Source organism: Mus caroli, chromosome 6, assembly GCF_900094665.2.
Source record: "Mus caroli chromosome 6, CAROLI_EIJ_v1.1, whole genome shotgun sequence".
Lineage (NCBI taxonomy): Eukaryota > Metazoa > Chordata > Mammalia > Rodentia > Muridae > Mus > Mus caroli.
In genome coordinates this window covers 111484078-111500600 of record NC_034575.1, presented here as the reverse complement: position 1 = coordinate 111500600, position 16523 = coordinate 111484078, and the positions used below count along the sequence as shown (strand labels likewise).

At 42.0% G+C, this 16523-nt stretch overlaps 1 protein-coding gene across 4 annotated transcripts in view; it reads right to left on the bottom strand.

Moving 5' to 3' along the window:
• Positions 1-16523, bottom strand: part of March8 (membrane associated ring-CH-type finger 8) — a 69078-nt gene that overhangs the window by 9689 nt on the left and 42866 nt on the right. For all 4 annotated transcript variants that reach the window (XM_021165883.2, XM_021165884.2, XM_021165886.2 and 1 more), the window contains one exon: positions 7308-7358. In XM_021165883.2, coding sequence (XP_021021542.1) covers positions 7308-7358 — 51 coding nt within the window. The remainder of the gene's footprint in view (positions 1-7307; positions 7359-16523) is intronic.

Below are 16523 nucleotides of genomic sequence, written 5' to 3'. Positions count from 1 at the left end.
GTGTGCCACTTGCCTGGCTTACAGCAGGAGAATGCACTCTAAACTAATGATACCTATAGCAAGCAGACCAGTGACAGAATTGTTTATAATTACACCTGGTTTATGAACTATACTTCTGTGGAACCAGCAGCACAGAGGATTTGTACCAGCATCAACACAAGCACATGACTGGTGGAGCTGTTCAACGTATTCAGAAAGCTACAGTGTTCCTGGAGGAATTTTCCAGCTGCATTTCGATCTGATGGAACCACTGCCATAACGATTTAGTCCACTGCTGCCTAAAACGTCATGGTGTGGCACACACCTATGAGCACATCCCTGATTCCTTAGAACAGGGAGCCTGAGTGACAATCTGCTCCAAGTAACCCAAGATTCTGCAGGAAACAGAATCATGTTCCTTGAGTAAGTTCCCATCACAGTTCAACCTTAGGTAGAACTTGCCCTGTGACTCCAGAGAGCTCCATGCTGGCCCACAATTCTCAGAGTGAGAACTAGTCTCACTTTCTAAGTGCACCCTAGGAGGATACTCTTATCTTGGCACACTACCAATGGGACATCAGGCATCAAACACAGCACTGCCACCACCTAAAAGCTGACTGCTGTCCTGCATTATCAATACCCAAGCATTCCAGACTAGAAAGAAGTCATGTAACACAAAATTAAACATCTCTAATCCAACTTAATGTCAAGAGAAGATACATGCTAATATGATGTATGTGTACAGTGAAGTCACTGGCATCACTCAGTCAGCACTCCTGAGCCATCAGTTCATCTGTATGGTCCACACTTTCTACAGATCCTGTGGTGGAGGAAAAACTAGTCATTGGGGAAGAGAACCTCAACTGAGAACATGCTTTTACCAGACTGACCTGTAGACAAGTCTGTGGAAGAATGTCTTTGATTAATGAATGAGAGATAAGGGTCCAGACCACTGTGGGCAGTACCACCAGTGGGCAAGGTAGTCCCAGGTTATAATAAGAAAGTAGGCTGAGCAAGCCATGGGGGCAAGCCAGTAAGCAATGTTCTTCCATGGGCTGCTTAAGTTCCTACCTCCAGATTTCTCCCTCGCCTTAAATTCTTGCCTTGGCTTCCCTAGGCAAGAAACTGTCTGTAAACAGTAAGATGAGGAAAGCCCTTTCCTCTCCCGAGCTGCATGGTTATATAGACTTTCTCAGAGCAATAGGAAGCAAACTAAGACACAGACTGGTACCAGGATCACAGGGTATTGCTTTACAGGATGTAGTTCTGTAGAATGTATGTTCATGTGCAGAACCCAAACTACTTGCTACTTACCACTCAAGGCCATATAGGTGTCCCATCTCACAACCCTTCTCTAGCCTTAGGCCCACTTATACTGTGCCCAGCCATGGAAATTCTCTCCTTTTAAGTATTCATAGCATTTTCACGAAGGCCATGTGTGCAGGCCAAGCTCGTCAGTCTCTCTCGTCAAAGGCAGCTGTGCTATGTGACAATAGGAGAGCATCGCAGGCCTCCACAGACAGGGACACACACACTGGAGCATGGTATTTTAGGAATCCTGTTTATCAGAGTACCTTTTAATTTCCTTCCCAGGAAGCTGGTGAAGGTTACTGTCCTCCCACTCCAAACTAAAAGGTAGTGATTTGCTGCTAACCACCCTCTCAGTAGACCTGACTTCATAAAGTAGACATGCCTCACTTGGTGTTTTAGTCACTGGGATATGCAGACTTAGATTATGTCTCAGAAAACTTGCAGTTTAGTGAAATTACTCTGAGAAAGCCATTGCTCCCTTCTATAAATAAATACCCAGCTGTTTCCAACCTAAACAGTGAGCCACAATTAAAGAAGAGGTCGCTCTGTGGCTGCTCTGATACATACATTGTGGCTCTTGCTGGAAGGCTGTGCCAAGAACCAGCCTTGCAAGAACAATTAACTAGTCTGGCCATTAAAAGTAAATAGATACAATATAGAATTCATGGGGAGAGTGCACCATAAAGAACTACTCAATACAAAAGCATTTGTATTACAAAGGACTCGGCGCTGCCTAGCAAGGAGCTCTAACACTGGGTTCCCTTCTCTCCTGGCCTGTTGGCACCCAGTCATGTGGACAGCAGTATGTCTCCAGTATAATGAGAGGCACGGGCACAGTATCACAAAGGAAAGCTGAGGCAGAAATGCTTTCTTAAGACTTGCCTTCCTAAAGTCTCCACAGCTGGAGTCTCAACAGAGTAATACACGTTTAGAACAATACTGAAGAATACTGAAGGCACCAGTTTCTCAGCAAAGAAGTCTTCATAACCCAGAAACTAAAGTTGTGACCATATAAGGTTCAAAACCATCAGTGGTGGGTTTGCACAAAGGTCTGTGTCTGTATCTGTGTATCACTCACTATTGAAACTTCCTTTAATTTTTCCTCACTATTGTAACTTCCTTTAAACAGTTAATTTTTCACTACAAAAAGTAATTCTTACAGTTTTAGGGTACTGGCAAAAGAGGCTTTTTGACTCCAGAGTCCTCGGTGTGCTCTGGGACCACTCCATTGAGCACCACCAGGCAGAGATTAATCACTTAAACATCAGGTTAAGGATCTGAAGAGACAGCTCTGTCAATAACCAAGTATGAGGACCTGAGTTGCATTCCTAGAGCCCACATGGCTGGTGGGAAGCAGCTTGGTGTTATGGTGCCCACTTCTAATCCCACCCCTGGAGAGGTGAAGCAGATGGATCCTGAAGGTTACTAGCCAGCCAGCCTGCCTCCTTGGCAAGTTCCAGGCTAGTGGGAGACCCTATCTCAAAAGACCAAGGTGGACAGCTTCTAAGATGCAACACCCAAGGCTGTCCTCCGGCCTCCACATGTACATGCACACACTTATACACATGTAAGTGTGCACACTCATTAAATTAATTACCAAGTCAAGACACAAGCCTGCTGCAAGGATCAAATAAAACCAGAGGAAAGGCAGGAGGGTCACGCATAGCTGCAGACCTCACCTCTGCTAGGACAGACCCTTTCTCACAGTACAGCCCTGCCTACCCTCCTCATGTTGAGAGAGCGTCTACACAGTCTCCTTGTCTTGAAAGCCTTAGTTCAAGGGGCACACTACTTCAAGATTAAACCACAGGCTGAGAATGCTGCCAATGAGAACACAGGACTTAACTAGACCTGATACTCCAAAGGCAGCTGAGTCTGAAGGTGGTAAATAAAACCAGCCATTTTAAAGTCCACACCACCTCTCTTCCCTAAACCACACACATTCTCTGGGTAAACACATATCAGCCTCAGGGTTTCATATGCATATAGGGAAAGCAGCCTACTACTGAGTAACTTCTATCATGTCTTAACACAAAAGAAGGTTGTCAGGCTAACTTAAAACTTCACCAGCCTCAGCAGACTAGGGTGCACCCAGTAGCCTGTCTTACTCAGCGCTAAGCCCCATGCCTTTTGTCTCTGGGGATGCTCCTATACTCATCTGCAGGGCTGTCTCTGCCTTGGATTTTCTTAACTCTCCTATCCCATATTTATACCTGGTTCATTTCTTCGATTATATCTACTAAGAATTATGAGGATGGAGAGATGACAGTGGGTAAGTTTGAATCTTCATAACTCTTGTAAAAAAAAAAAAAAAAGCATGCCCAGTGTTTGGGATAAGGGTAAAGACAGCAGATCCTAGAAGCTCAGTTGTTAACTAGTCTAACCTAATTTGAGCTCCAAGTTCAGTGAGTGACCCTATCTCAAAACAATATAAGGCAGAAAGCAAAGGAAAAAAATTCTAGATGCCAATCTCTAGCCTCCATCCATTCACACAGCACATACAACACACACACACACACATGCCTATGAACAGATGTTTCTAGAACAATATATCAACTGTGTATCAACCCTGTTTAAACACAATAACTAGAAAACATTAACAGAAGCCAAACAAGTCATGGCTCAAATTCAGAGATATGCTTGCCAACTAACATACTAGAATAACTAAAGAGATTAAATATGTCCAGTCTAACCTCTACCTTAGAATGTTTGATTAACAAGGTATATGGTACTCATGGTATATAACTACATTTTTCAGATCTCTGAAAATAGTCTAGAGTGAAGTGCTGGCCTTCTGCCACTACAGGACCAGAGAACTCTGAGGACACATCCATGGTCCTCAGGGTTATATTTCCCTCTCACGAAACCAAGTGCTGAGAATCTCTCGTGCCTGACATATGTGTCACCTGGAATAGGGGTTCACAGGGTCCTCTGGAGGCAAAATAACATTTGCATATTTGTGTTTCTGTGCTGCCTTTTATAAGCATATCACATGCACAAATTAAAATTACACCGAGAAATATGAAATCATGTCAAGATCCAACAGCAGAGGCCCCTGTGATTTGCTGACCCAGGCCAATTCCTGGCATCTAAGGCAGTTCCAGTTGGCAGAGTGTGTCCAAGCCTTCTCAGGGAACTTCAGTCTTTCTTTGTAGGATGTAAGGTTGAAGGACTCACTGGAATAGATTTAGCCAATGCAGGCTCATGGTTTTCAGACATCCAGATTGGGTGTCATGACAGTTACTGCTGCCTTCTATCTGCTACCTGAAGCTGACACTCCCCAGTGTGTGTGTGTGTGTGTGTGTGTGTGTGTGTGTGTGTGTGTGTGAGAGAGAGAGAGAGAGAGAGAGAGAGAGAGAGAGAGAGAGCTGTCTTTTTACCACAATTGAGCTCCCTCCTGGGTTTCTTGTCGTCTCTACCTCAGCTTCAGTCTCCTCTTTTCTAGGAGTCCTCTCCATTGCTAAGTATCATATGGAAACCTTTCTCAACCAAAGGCAATGTCTAGGACACAGTCAAGTACTGGACGAAATCTAAATTTGTGCAATTGCCACGAAGACTATACTATCCCTACTTCTCTCTGTGTTAACAAGCAAAGACAAACCTTAGAGTGAGGCAAGACAACCTGTAGGTGGTGGGATCTCAGTGGCACAGGGCAAGGAGCCACTTTTTCTGAGTCTGTGCTTAGTATAGTGCTGTTCCACTCCGCAGTGACAGCCCTGACAGGAAGAGGCTCTCTACCACAGTCTCCCAATAAGAACTGTCTTATAAAGTGGAAGCATTATGACAACTGGGAAGTGACAGTAAGTTCCTCGGTTGTGATAAATTGAGGAACATACTGTGTAATAGTTACATTTTAATTTCAGGTAGAAACTAATCAATGTGATTTCTAAGGAAATGTGATTTCAGACATTATAAACCAATATAAAATTCTGAGTTCTCAAGTTATTTGATAGCAGCACAGGAAGCATAAGGGTGCAGTGAGGTAAAGAAAATGTACATGAAGAGCATGTCTCCAAGTTGTGCTGGCCTCTCAGACTAATGAGTCCTTGGTGAGGTGAGCAGAGCCGGGGCTACGTGGGTCTAATAATACAGAAGCATGTCCTGGTGGGGCTCCTCCCTCTTCAACAAAACATGTCTTTTTGAGGGGACCAGCCTGCTTTGTTTGTGTGTCTGAAACAAGGTTTTAACTCTATACAACAGACCTCAGCTGGCCTGAAGCTCATTATACAGTTCAAGTTAGCCTTGAACTCAAAACAATCCTCCTGCCTCAGTCAGGTACAAGCCACCATGCCCAGTTCTCTGCTACTCCTTAAACAAAACAACAACCAAAACTTACAAAAGACTCTGAACTTACAAAAGACTTTCTTATACATGGCTATAAAAAAGCTAACGGATGGAGCAAATCAGACCCTAGAGATGAGGCATTTCTTTTAGTTTAAAACCTATGTTTTGCTAATAATAGTTTCCTAATTGATGTATATCCATTGTAAATAATATGCAGTTTCACACGGACATTCGAATATACGTATCTAAGGAACTCTGAGCACATCCTCCACCTGCTCTCCCATTCTCACCTCACCACTCCTGTCCGCTCCATTCTCCTACAGAAGGTCACACCTGTACTCCATGCCACATGCATGCCATATTTTTTGTAGCTATATAAGCCTGAGATCCACAAATGAGAGAAAGGGTGACAGTTGTCTTCCTGACACAGACTTAATATGCTTGTCCACATCTTTCAAAGCATGTGCTATCCTTTTTTTCTTATTTTATTTTTATGTGTGTGTCCATGTGTGGCGGCTATGGAGACGAGAAGAGGGCACTGGACCCCTGAAGTGGGAGTGACAGGTGGTTGTGAGAGGCTCTATGTGCCCTGGGAACAGAACTCCAGTCCACAGGAAGAAGAGCAGTGGGTTTGTATCTACATCTTTTATCCTATCCCACTGATCGCCAGGCCCTGTGCTGGGGGCTAACCTGAAATCCAGGCACACTGGGGCCTCCCTCTAACTCTACTCCTTTGCTCAGTATCGCTTTAGCGACCCAGGGACTTTTGAACTTCCATATGCATTTTAGGATTTTGTTTCTATTTCCATGAAAAAAATTCTACTGGAATTCCATGGAATTGCATTGAGTATAATATATATGCTTTCATAATATTAAACAAGTTTATTTCTTATGTTGTCTGTAATCTTCCTGTTTTGATGATTACACATGTGTTTGAGCCTAGTTCTAATGATTTAAAATCATGGTCTGAAACCACAATCCCTTTTGTACCTAACAATTCTAATGGGCTTTCCATGTGACCTACAAGTACCCTTCACTTTCCAGCATTTTTTTTTTTTTTGGTTTTTCGAGACAGGGTTTCTCTGTGTAGCCCTGGCTGTCCTGGCACTCACTTTGTAGACCAGGCTGGCCTCGAACTCAGAAATCCACCTGCCTCTGCCTCCCAAGTGCTGGGATTAAAGGCGAGCGCCACCACGCCCGGCTACTTTCCAGCATTTTAATCTGGTCTTGTCTGTGTGAAGCTTTAAATGCCCAGCCAAACACATTCCTAACTGGAGAAACAGACTCTGGTACCTGAGATTTCTCTGCCTGAAAAGTATAATTTCAGGGGTTGGGGATAAAGTTTCTCCAATAAGTCATCTCCCCTACCACACACTCAAAGTTGCCTCACTGGAAAAATAGAATCTATGGTCCCAGAGTAGATTGTAGAAGTGCATCAAGAAAAGAGGCTGAAAGGGGCCCAGGTGATAAAGCGCATGCCTCGTAAACACAGATGTGAGTTTGGATCATAGTTAGTCTTGCTCAGTGACAGACCTGGTCTCAAAACAATAAGATGGACAGTAATAGAGTTAGATATTTAACACTGACATCTGGCTTCCAGGTTACACATATGCTAACATGCACACAGGAATGTACACACACACACACTTTAAAAACATGAAAATTAATACATCCAAAGTCGAAGAATACAAAAGTTCCAGGACATAAAATAGTTTATTTTGGTGGCACTTCACCTTAGAAATGTTGCTTGGATGACTCATGGAATGTCCCAAAGTCTTCTCATTCTGTAAGAAAGACAAACAGGTAGTAATTAAGCTCCAATTAAAAACATGCAAAGAACAAGTAATCAATTATTCTAGTAAGAAGTTATTCCTGTAAGTAAGCACAAACCAATCTATTAGATATATATTCCTAGGTATTAAGTATTAGAAATTTAGGCCAAAGTAAATAAAACAATGGTCCCTGACCTAAAGAAACTTATCACGGAAAGAATAGGATTTCAGAACTATAAAAATAAAGTCATAGCACCTGTCTTAAGACACTTTCAAGCCAGGCAGTGGTGGCACACACCTCTAATCCCAGTACTTGGGAGGCAGAGGCAGGCAGATTTCTGAGTTCGAAGCCAGCCTGGTCTACAGAGTGAGTTCCAGACAGCCAGGGCTACACAGAGAAACCCTGTCTCGAAAAACCAAAAACACTTTCAAATTCATAGTTCAGAAGTGAGAAATCCTATATACCCTTGTATATAGGGTCCATGCTATGAAAGACCACTAAAAAGATGGGAAAGAGGGTGGGATGTGTGACCCCACCTCTGACTGTCAAATGCCCAATTCCTACCCTCTCGGTCAAGTCTGTCTTTCTTCTGAAGCATAAGGCACCTAACCCACTAGGACCCCAGGGAAGGCCTTGAGGGATCACTGGACGTCTGCATGCTTCCAGGGGAGCCACACTGACTATTCTCTCTCTGCTTTTCACCACTGTCTTTAATTGGCTTACTGAAGATGAGTGGCCAAGCCTGGCTTGTTGGGGTTACTAGGACAGAGGTGGTCTTCTAAGAAGAGATGGAAACAGGGTAAACCGAAAGTACTATGAAGACACAGAAACCAAAGAGAGACGCTCAAAAGAAGCCAATCTCTGGTGCTTTATGCCGAGACACCCAGACACCAAACAGAGAAATGTTCTGTTACTTAAGCCACTTTGCTACAGTAGCCTCAGCACAGCGTTCTCAACCTTCCTAATGCTCAGCCCTTTAATACAGCACCTCATGCTGTGGTGACCCAAACCATAAAATGATTTTCATTGCTACTTCCTAACTGTAGTTTTTCTACTGTTATGAATCATAATGAAAATGTCTGTGCTCTCTGGTGGTCTTAAGTGACCCCTGTGAAAGGGTTGTTTAAATTACCCATACATTGAGAATCTCTGCCTTAGCAAACAAAAAAGTATTCCTACTATGCCCCTTTGTCTTATCGAGAACCCACTTAAATACAAACAAGACAAAAATCTGTTACATGTATTAACCTAAGCCCCTCTTCCGCCCTTAGAGACCTAGAAGATTTGGTACCCTGCTTTGTCTGGTGGGACCCAGCTTCTTTTCCTTAAGATTTTGACTGTTCTGAGTTGCCTGTCTGCAGTGGGACTGCTAACACAGCTCCCCAAAGAAAGACCACATCTCTTCCTCATCCTGGGGCCTCCTCTCCTTTCTAGTTGTAAAGTCTATCTAACAGTGACTACCAGGCATAGATTTTGATATGTATAAATAGATTCATAGCTTTTGCCTACCCAGAGCTAAAAATGTCATCAGACAGGCTCTGAGGCCTACACTAGAGGTCTCTTTACTTTGATGACACTTGCCTGACTCATGCTCCCACCAATGTATTTGAAGGGTCACAATTTATTTTCTGTTTTGTTACTATAAAATTTCATGAAACTGTTACCATATTGGAATATGGTATTTGGGATAACATAAATTTGTGTTCCTGGGTCACAGTTACTCAAATTTGGCTCCAGAATAAACAATCTCACCCTCTCTGTGTGTTTGTTGCATTATGGTACTTTTAATACGGAAGTCCAAGGACAAGCCACCTTCACAGAAGTCACCCACATCAGAGGTAGGTACCAGGATTGATCCCTTGTGTTAAGTCTCAAACTCTGGGACAACAACAACAACAACAAGAGTCTATTTAACATATCAAAGCCTGAATGCCTGGTTTTCCCAGCATCCCTCAGTTCCTACCTGGCTGGCATACCCTGGCCCCTACCCTAAACTTCTCCAGTCCAGGACTGGGCTGCCCTTCCCTATATAACCCAGACATTTTGGCTGCCTGCCCTTTCTTGGTTTACCTTTTACTCTTTTGGCCAGTTTCTTGGCCCAGACTGCCCTCCTGGTTCCTCTCCTTTCTTCCTCTCCTTACATGGCCTGGCTCAACCTAGACATGCCCACTCTGGACTCTCCTAAATGTCTCTGCCTCTGGCGATGCTCTCCCCTTTTATCTACAATAAACTTTCTCATCCACTATACTTAGAAGCAGTCATGTCCTTCCTTTTTTATTTTATTTTTTCATTCACTTTGTATCTACTGCATGGCACTGGCTTCATGAGTAGAGACTGGTGAACTCCTTGCGATGTTTAAACATTATTGGTTTGGTTGTTGGTTCAGTGGTTTATTCAGTGAGATGGCAGTTTAGGATTTGAATTGCTGGCTACCTTTTATGGTTTGCTTTCAGGGCTCTTGGTTCAATATAGTCATTTGTTTGTTTACTTTAAAAGCACTTTGGTTTCCAAACATTGTTTGTTTGTTTGTTTGTTTTGATTTGACAGGGTCTCTCTCTTAGGCACCTTTGCTGTCCCGGAAGGCTCTTCCTGAAGCAGGCTATCCTTGCAGTCACAGAGATCCTCCTGCCTTTACCTTCTGAGTGCTAGAACTAAAGGTGATTAAAGGCATGCACCACTACACTAGCACTGGTAATATTCAGTCTGTTAATGTACAGCATTCATTCAGTTCATTAACATGCTAACACTCGGTTGTCTCCCCTGCCACTCATCCAAAACCTCGTTCAAGAATGAACTAGGAAAAGGTTAGAAAAACATCTTCTTCTTTTTTTTTTTTTTTTTTAACTCCAGCTGGTTTTGTTTGATAACTGTGTTAATTCAACTCAAAACTGTGCAGGGGCTTTATTAAAGAAATGGGGAACATTCAATGCCTACATTGGTTTCTGAGCGCTAAATGAGAGTTCCTAACAACAGAATTAGAGATTATGAACGGGCACCCTGCTTTAATTGAAATTTTAAAACATTTAAGGAAAAAGATATAATTGGTAACTTACAAATTCAGAAAGAAAGAAAAAAATGCATGTTCTCCTTCATCCATGGCTGCCAGCATAATGTACACATGCACATGTGCATGCACACACACACCACTTACTTAGGAGATGTGACTAAAGTTTAAAAACTATATTCAACAAATGTACTAAGATAAACTTAAAGTGAAACAAAATACATCAGCAATCATCTCAAGGCAGTGTAGTTGACATTAATAGTGATGTGGCTGTCTGCTTTACTTTTGTTTTTTAATTCATTTTAAAGCTTTAAGCAAGTAATAACAAAGTGACAGCAGTCAGGAAGTAGGTGATATAACGAAATGAAAAACAGAGCAGCTAGTATTTGTTTGGGGTCCATATATCTAGACTCTAGAATTCAGCTTTCTCGTTTCCTTTTTTTTTTAAAAAAAAAAAAAAAAACAATTTAATTCTTTTCTTGTGTGTATATGCATGTGTCCAATGAGCCGTGTTCCTTGGAACTAAATTACAGGCAGTTAAGAGCCACTAGATATGAGCTAGGAACTGAACTTAGGTCCCCTGACAGAGCAGGGAGCTAAGCATCTCTGAGCCTCTTCAGCTTTCTCTTTTACACGGTGGGCTTTATAAATGGGTGAGGGGTGCATTAAATGAGATGACACTGGTGGTAACTCTAAGCTCTGAGTAACTTTTTAAAAAATAAGAAAGTCTCACTGTATGAAGCAGACTGGCTGACCTTAAAGTCAGACACCAGCCTGCCTCTGTCTCCTCAGTGCTTAAAGACATACACCATCATGTCCAGCTAAACATATTGTGTCTTAATAGAACATACTACTTTCCTTATTATCACTAAGCAGCATATTTATGCAGTTTAAAACTCCTGAAATAATAAATAAATATATAGTTTTCTGTGACACAGACTGACAAATGCTTTTCAAATTGTAACATACAGTATGGTATAATTAGGATAATAATGATAACTATAGTAATAATGTACTAAAAAATATAATCTTTTCTAATTCATTTTCCACTAAGCTTCTTAGTATTCATAATTGATTTTTATCAATAATTATATAAACAATCAAATGAATAAACATTCCTGGTTTTTAAAAATTATATATAGGGGATGAAGAAATGGCTAATCAGTCAAGAATACTCTAGCACCCACATAGCAGCTTACAATTGTCTGTAGCTTCAGTTTCAGTTGATTTGATACCTTCTTTTGACTTCTGTGACTAGGCTCACACATGGTACACATATAGGCAAAGGCTCATACACATAAAAATCAATCTTAAAAAACACCTTCAGCCGGGCGTGGTGGCGCACGCCTTTAATCCCCCGCACTTGGGAGGCTGAGGCAGGCGGATTTCTGAGTTCGAGGCCAGCCTGGTCTACAGAGTGAGTTCCAGGACAGCCAGGGCTACACAGAGAAACCCTNTCTCGAAAAACNAAAAAAAAAAAAAAAAAGTGNAAAAAACACCTTAATGTTTTTTAAAAAAGATATATGAAATAAATATGAAAAGCCTTAAAGCTAAAGTAATCTATATCAATGCAAGTAAGAATTCACTTGCTATAAAATTATTGAAATTATACTACTTCTTAGATTCCATCTGAAGCACAAGAGGTATTAGAAGTCTTAGTTAAGAATGCACTAATTAGAAACATACATATTAACTAGCTACTACAAACCAGGTACTGTTAAGGCCTTTAAGAATGGGGTGGCAAATAAAAATAAGACCCTCAGACTCATAGAGTTTAATAATATAGTGTAGGAAAGTTGCCTATAGTCACAGTATTTGGGAGGCAGAGTCAGGAGATTCATCAGTTCAAACCTAGCCTAGACTATACAGCAAGACCCTTCTCAAAAATGAAGAGAAGACAAGAGAATTATCAAATTTGGCTCCAATTACTTTTGTGTAATTTTGTGTCCCACAAGCTCTGGAACATCCTATAATCTCAACAAACACAGGCATCACCATTCGCAATCCAACAGATAGAGCAAAGGGCACATCAGAACAGTCCTGACAATGAAATTACATTTCTAGTTTGCAAGTATATGTATGCACATACGATAACACATACAAATGCATTCACATACACACATAAAAGCTTACACAGACACATGGTAAATAACATCCACAATCAGAACAAAGGCCCTTTGTTCCACAAAGAAAGGAGGTGGCTTCTGCAAACAATACTTCCCTAGAAAAGAGTCCATAGCTTTAGTGATTCAAACACTAATCATTCTTCCCAGGATTTTTCAAAGCCAAACTCCATAATTCAAAATTGAGTGGCCAACGTTAATTAATAAAAAGATAATTTTACATCAAAAGATAATATCAAAAATTGATAAATGACATTTAAATGTTTATTGTCTTAAGAATATGTTCAACAAACACAAGGGACATACTGTATTAAAATAAATTCTATTACAATGCTAATATGACCTGCAAGATTACGGCAAGTGCCTCCAGGGAAGGATCCCTGAGCAACTCTTAGGTTCCAGTGCTTCCTATGGCATCTCTAAAGTCAGCGGAGAAACCTGGGCAGTGCTGACAGGACACTTCTCTTACCTGAAGCTTCATCTTCCAACAGGAATGCATGGGCGTGTCCTCAGTACAGCTCTCTCCAGCAGCATAGTGCCCTGCGCCCGTGGGGGTGGGGGATGGGGGTGGAGGTTGGAGGAGGGTTGGGAGCTGTGCCTGAACTGCTGCTGCCCTGCAGCCCTGCAGCCCTGCAGCCCTGCAGCCCTGCAGCCCTGCAGCAGCCAGCAGAACTACACTGCTCTGCTGCTGGACTTGAGTGCAACATTCCTGTGATCAAACTGGACTAACTACTTCCTCCAGCTGATTTTCAAGGAATGCGGTAGTTAATGAATAATTCACAACAAGTCCGTTCTGCAACCAATCTCACTTCTGTTCTATGGCCCTCCTACAACAATATGCAATGTAAAGATTCTAAGTATACTTGCTGGCTTGCAAATAACTGAAGCTCAATTTCCAGTCTATGGCAGTAAATGGCCCTGGATCTGTTTACTCTTGTATGTTAACCTATCACCCAGACTTACTTGAGAGACTTTTAAAAAGGGGGCAGAAAGGGTAAATAATTAACCACAGATCTCTGAAAGAACCATATTTTTTTTCTCCCATCAACTTGTCCTTCTGGGGCTGAGCTGTTAGAAGCAACAGAGCACTTGTAATGCTATGCCAGCTGGGGAGGGGGTTCTCAACAGGGATGCTAGGAAACAAACTGCTTCAAGGGGGATTTTCCTGCTCTCTGGCTATAAATAAACCTTTTATCTCACTGTTATTCTTCAAGGAAGCTGATGAACTTTCTTTCCCGCAACCTGTCAATGCTTGCATATTTACGAATGAATAATGCCGAAGCAGCTGAAAACTACTCAAAACACAATTCCAAGAGAAGCCTGAACTGGAGGACTGGATAACTACCTCCCTCCCTCAGGCCACCACCTTAGGAAGTCTAGTCTCTGTCAGCTTCTCCACCTGTTCATTCACTCTCCCTGGTGTCTGGTTGTACCCCCATGCAGGTCATGGTTGAGCTATCTGTCAGTTAATGGGGGAGAGGGGAGCATTTTGTTCCTAGCTGTTTCTGACTTATTAACTTTGCAAACTGGTCTTCAACACATCTTCTTGGCCCTGAGTCTTCCCTTACATTTTATTTTGTTACTTTATAATATCACTTCTGAGTTTATGCTTTCTAGAATTAAAGAAGTTTTGTTGTTGTTTTTAAGATGTTTTTGTTTGTGTTTGTTTGTTTGTTTGTTTGTTTGTTTGTTTTTGAGACAGGGTTTCTCTGTGTAGCCTTGGCTGTCCTGAGACTCACTGTGTAGACCAGGCTGGCCTTGAACTCAGAAATCCTCCTGCCTCTGCCTCCCAAGTGCTGGGATTAAAGGTTTTGTTTTTTTTTTTTTTTGAGCTAGACATAGTAGTATGCTTAGGTGGTTCATTCTTTAATCCCAGTACTCGGGAGGCAGAAGACAGACAGATCTCTATAAGTTAGAGGACAGGTTGGTCTGTATAGTGAATTCCAGGACAGCCAGAGTTATGTAGAGACCCTGTTTCATAAATAAATAATTAGTAAAAAAAATTAATTTTGGAAGCTAGAAAGATAGCTCAGCAATTAGGAGCACTGACTGTTCTTCAAGAGGCCCCAATTTCAATTCCCAACACCTACATGGCAGCTCACAACTTGTCTGTAACTTTAGCTCCACACCATCTTTCTTGTAAGGATAAGGAGGATGTTTCCCAGTCTCCACAGCTCTTCTCAGTGGGAGGTTTGGAAAGTAGGCTCTTGCTAGCCTGACATACTCAGGAAGGAGGGGGTTGGCAGAGAATATAGAACAACATCAAGAGTTGAGTTGAGAAGGAGGGCAGAAAGGGTCAGCATGTCAGTATCTATCTCTCCACTGGAGTTATTGTGTCCCAGTACTACATTTTGACATTGTAAAAAGGTGTATGTGTGTGTGTGTATGCATACATGTATATGTATGTGCATGTGTGGGCACACTTGCCACAGTTCACATGTAGAATTCAGAGAAAAGCTTTGTAGCACTGGTTCACTAGATTGTCAGTTTACAGTTGATCGCAGGACCATGAACCAGCATTTAAATAGGTTATTAAATGTCTTCCTTGTGGGTTATAGATACATACAGCTCTCTCAAGCTTATGACCTCCTCTCACTCTTGATAATGACAATATGAGTAACATAAAAGAAGAATTTCTTCTCTTGGGTTAGAGCAAAAATAACCCCAATTCTTCACAGCTGTAATCTGCTGCTTGATATTAGAGCACTCTTTTAAAAATGTGGCTATGGTAGTCGTCATTAACAGCTACTTCAATTTTTATAGTTTTTTGTTTTTTCTTTCCTACTGACTTACTACTTGTTTATCTCATATTTACTTTATTTGTGGTGATAATTTTAGACAATCAAATGAGTTTCTCTCTAAGCTTCAAAGGGCCATAAAGCGTGGAGACAGCGCTCAGCCATCATCAGTGATCTGACCAGGAACTCCTCTTGAATTTGCAAATGAAGTGGTGGCTGGGGAAGTTTCTCAAAGGATTCAAAGTGTAGTGGCTGCCATTTGAAGTTGGCACATGAACAACTGAGAGCAGCCATGGAAGCTTATCCTGTTACTATCAAAGCTGCCAGTGCAGAGCAGTCAGACGGAGAAACACACTGGCATGGTGACCCGGCTGGCCAGTGCCTCATGAACACAGCATCATCATACGTTCCTGTTATTCAGCGCAGTCACAATAAACCATTTCTTGATCAGACGGTGACACAAGGTGGGTTATATCTGGTACCTGGGGAAGTCAGGGTGGTAAGCAGGACTCCCGACTGCAGTCTCTACCATGAGCTTCCTTCCTTCCGACGGCTGAGCTTTGGTTGCCCCACTGTGGGCATTTTTATATCATGGGATAAACAACAGCAGTCAGAAACGGTGGTTCCCATTCCCTCTCTCCCTGCCGTGGAGTTGGGGGGAGAGGAGCAGACCCTCTCTTGACAGGGAATCTCGTCACTTTTGAGACAAACATGCTTCAGTGTGAAGTGATGGGACAGGGAATCCCATTTCCAGAGGCAACTTCACAGTGCACATGAACAGCACGTGACAATTTAGCAACATACAAAATCAGACAGGAGAGGTAGGCCAGGTCCTCACAGAGGGACAGAGGCTGGCCTAAGTGGCCAGCAAAGAATATGATTGTGAAGAGCTACGTGAATTCCACCTACACCAACTACTACAGAGAACATGCAAGCTGCTTTCTAAGCTCATCTATAAAAAGAAGAGAACAATGAGAGTTTGCTGTTCTTAGTGCTCACATGAAGAGTATGCTGTTTACATGGCCCAACACTAAGACCTTACAGGAACCAGGCATGCAGAGTGGGCAGGAAGCAAGCATCTGTTACAGTAACTTAAACCCTTAGCAGCAGCATTCTCTGTGCTCAAAACATGCAAGACAATTATCAGAGACAAAAAAAGGAAAAATTAATAAACAAGAAGCTACAGCTAATTAGGTTATAATTATATATTCACAAACATAAAAGGGAAAATACATTGTAAGGACATAAATGATTTTTTTTATTACCTATTTTCCTCAATTACATTTCCAATGCTATCCCAAAAGTCCCCCA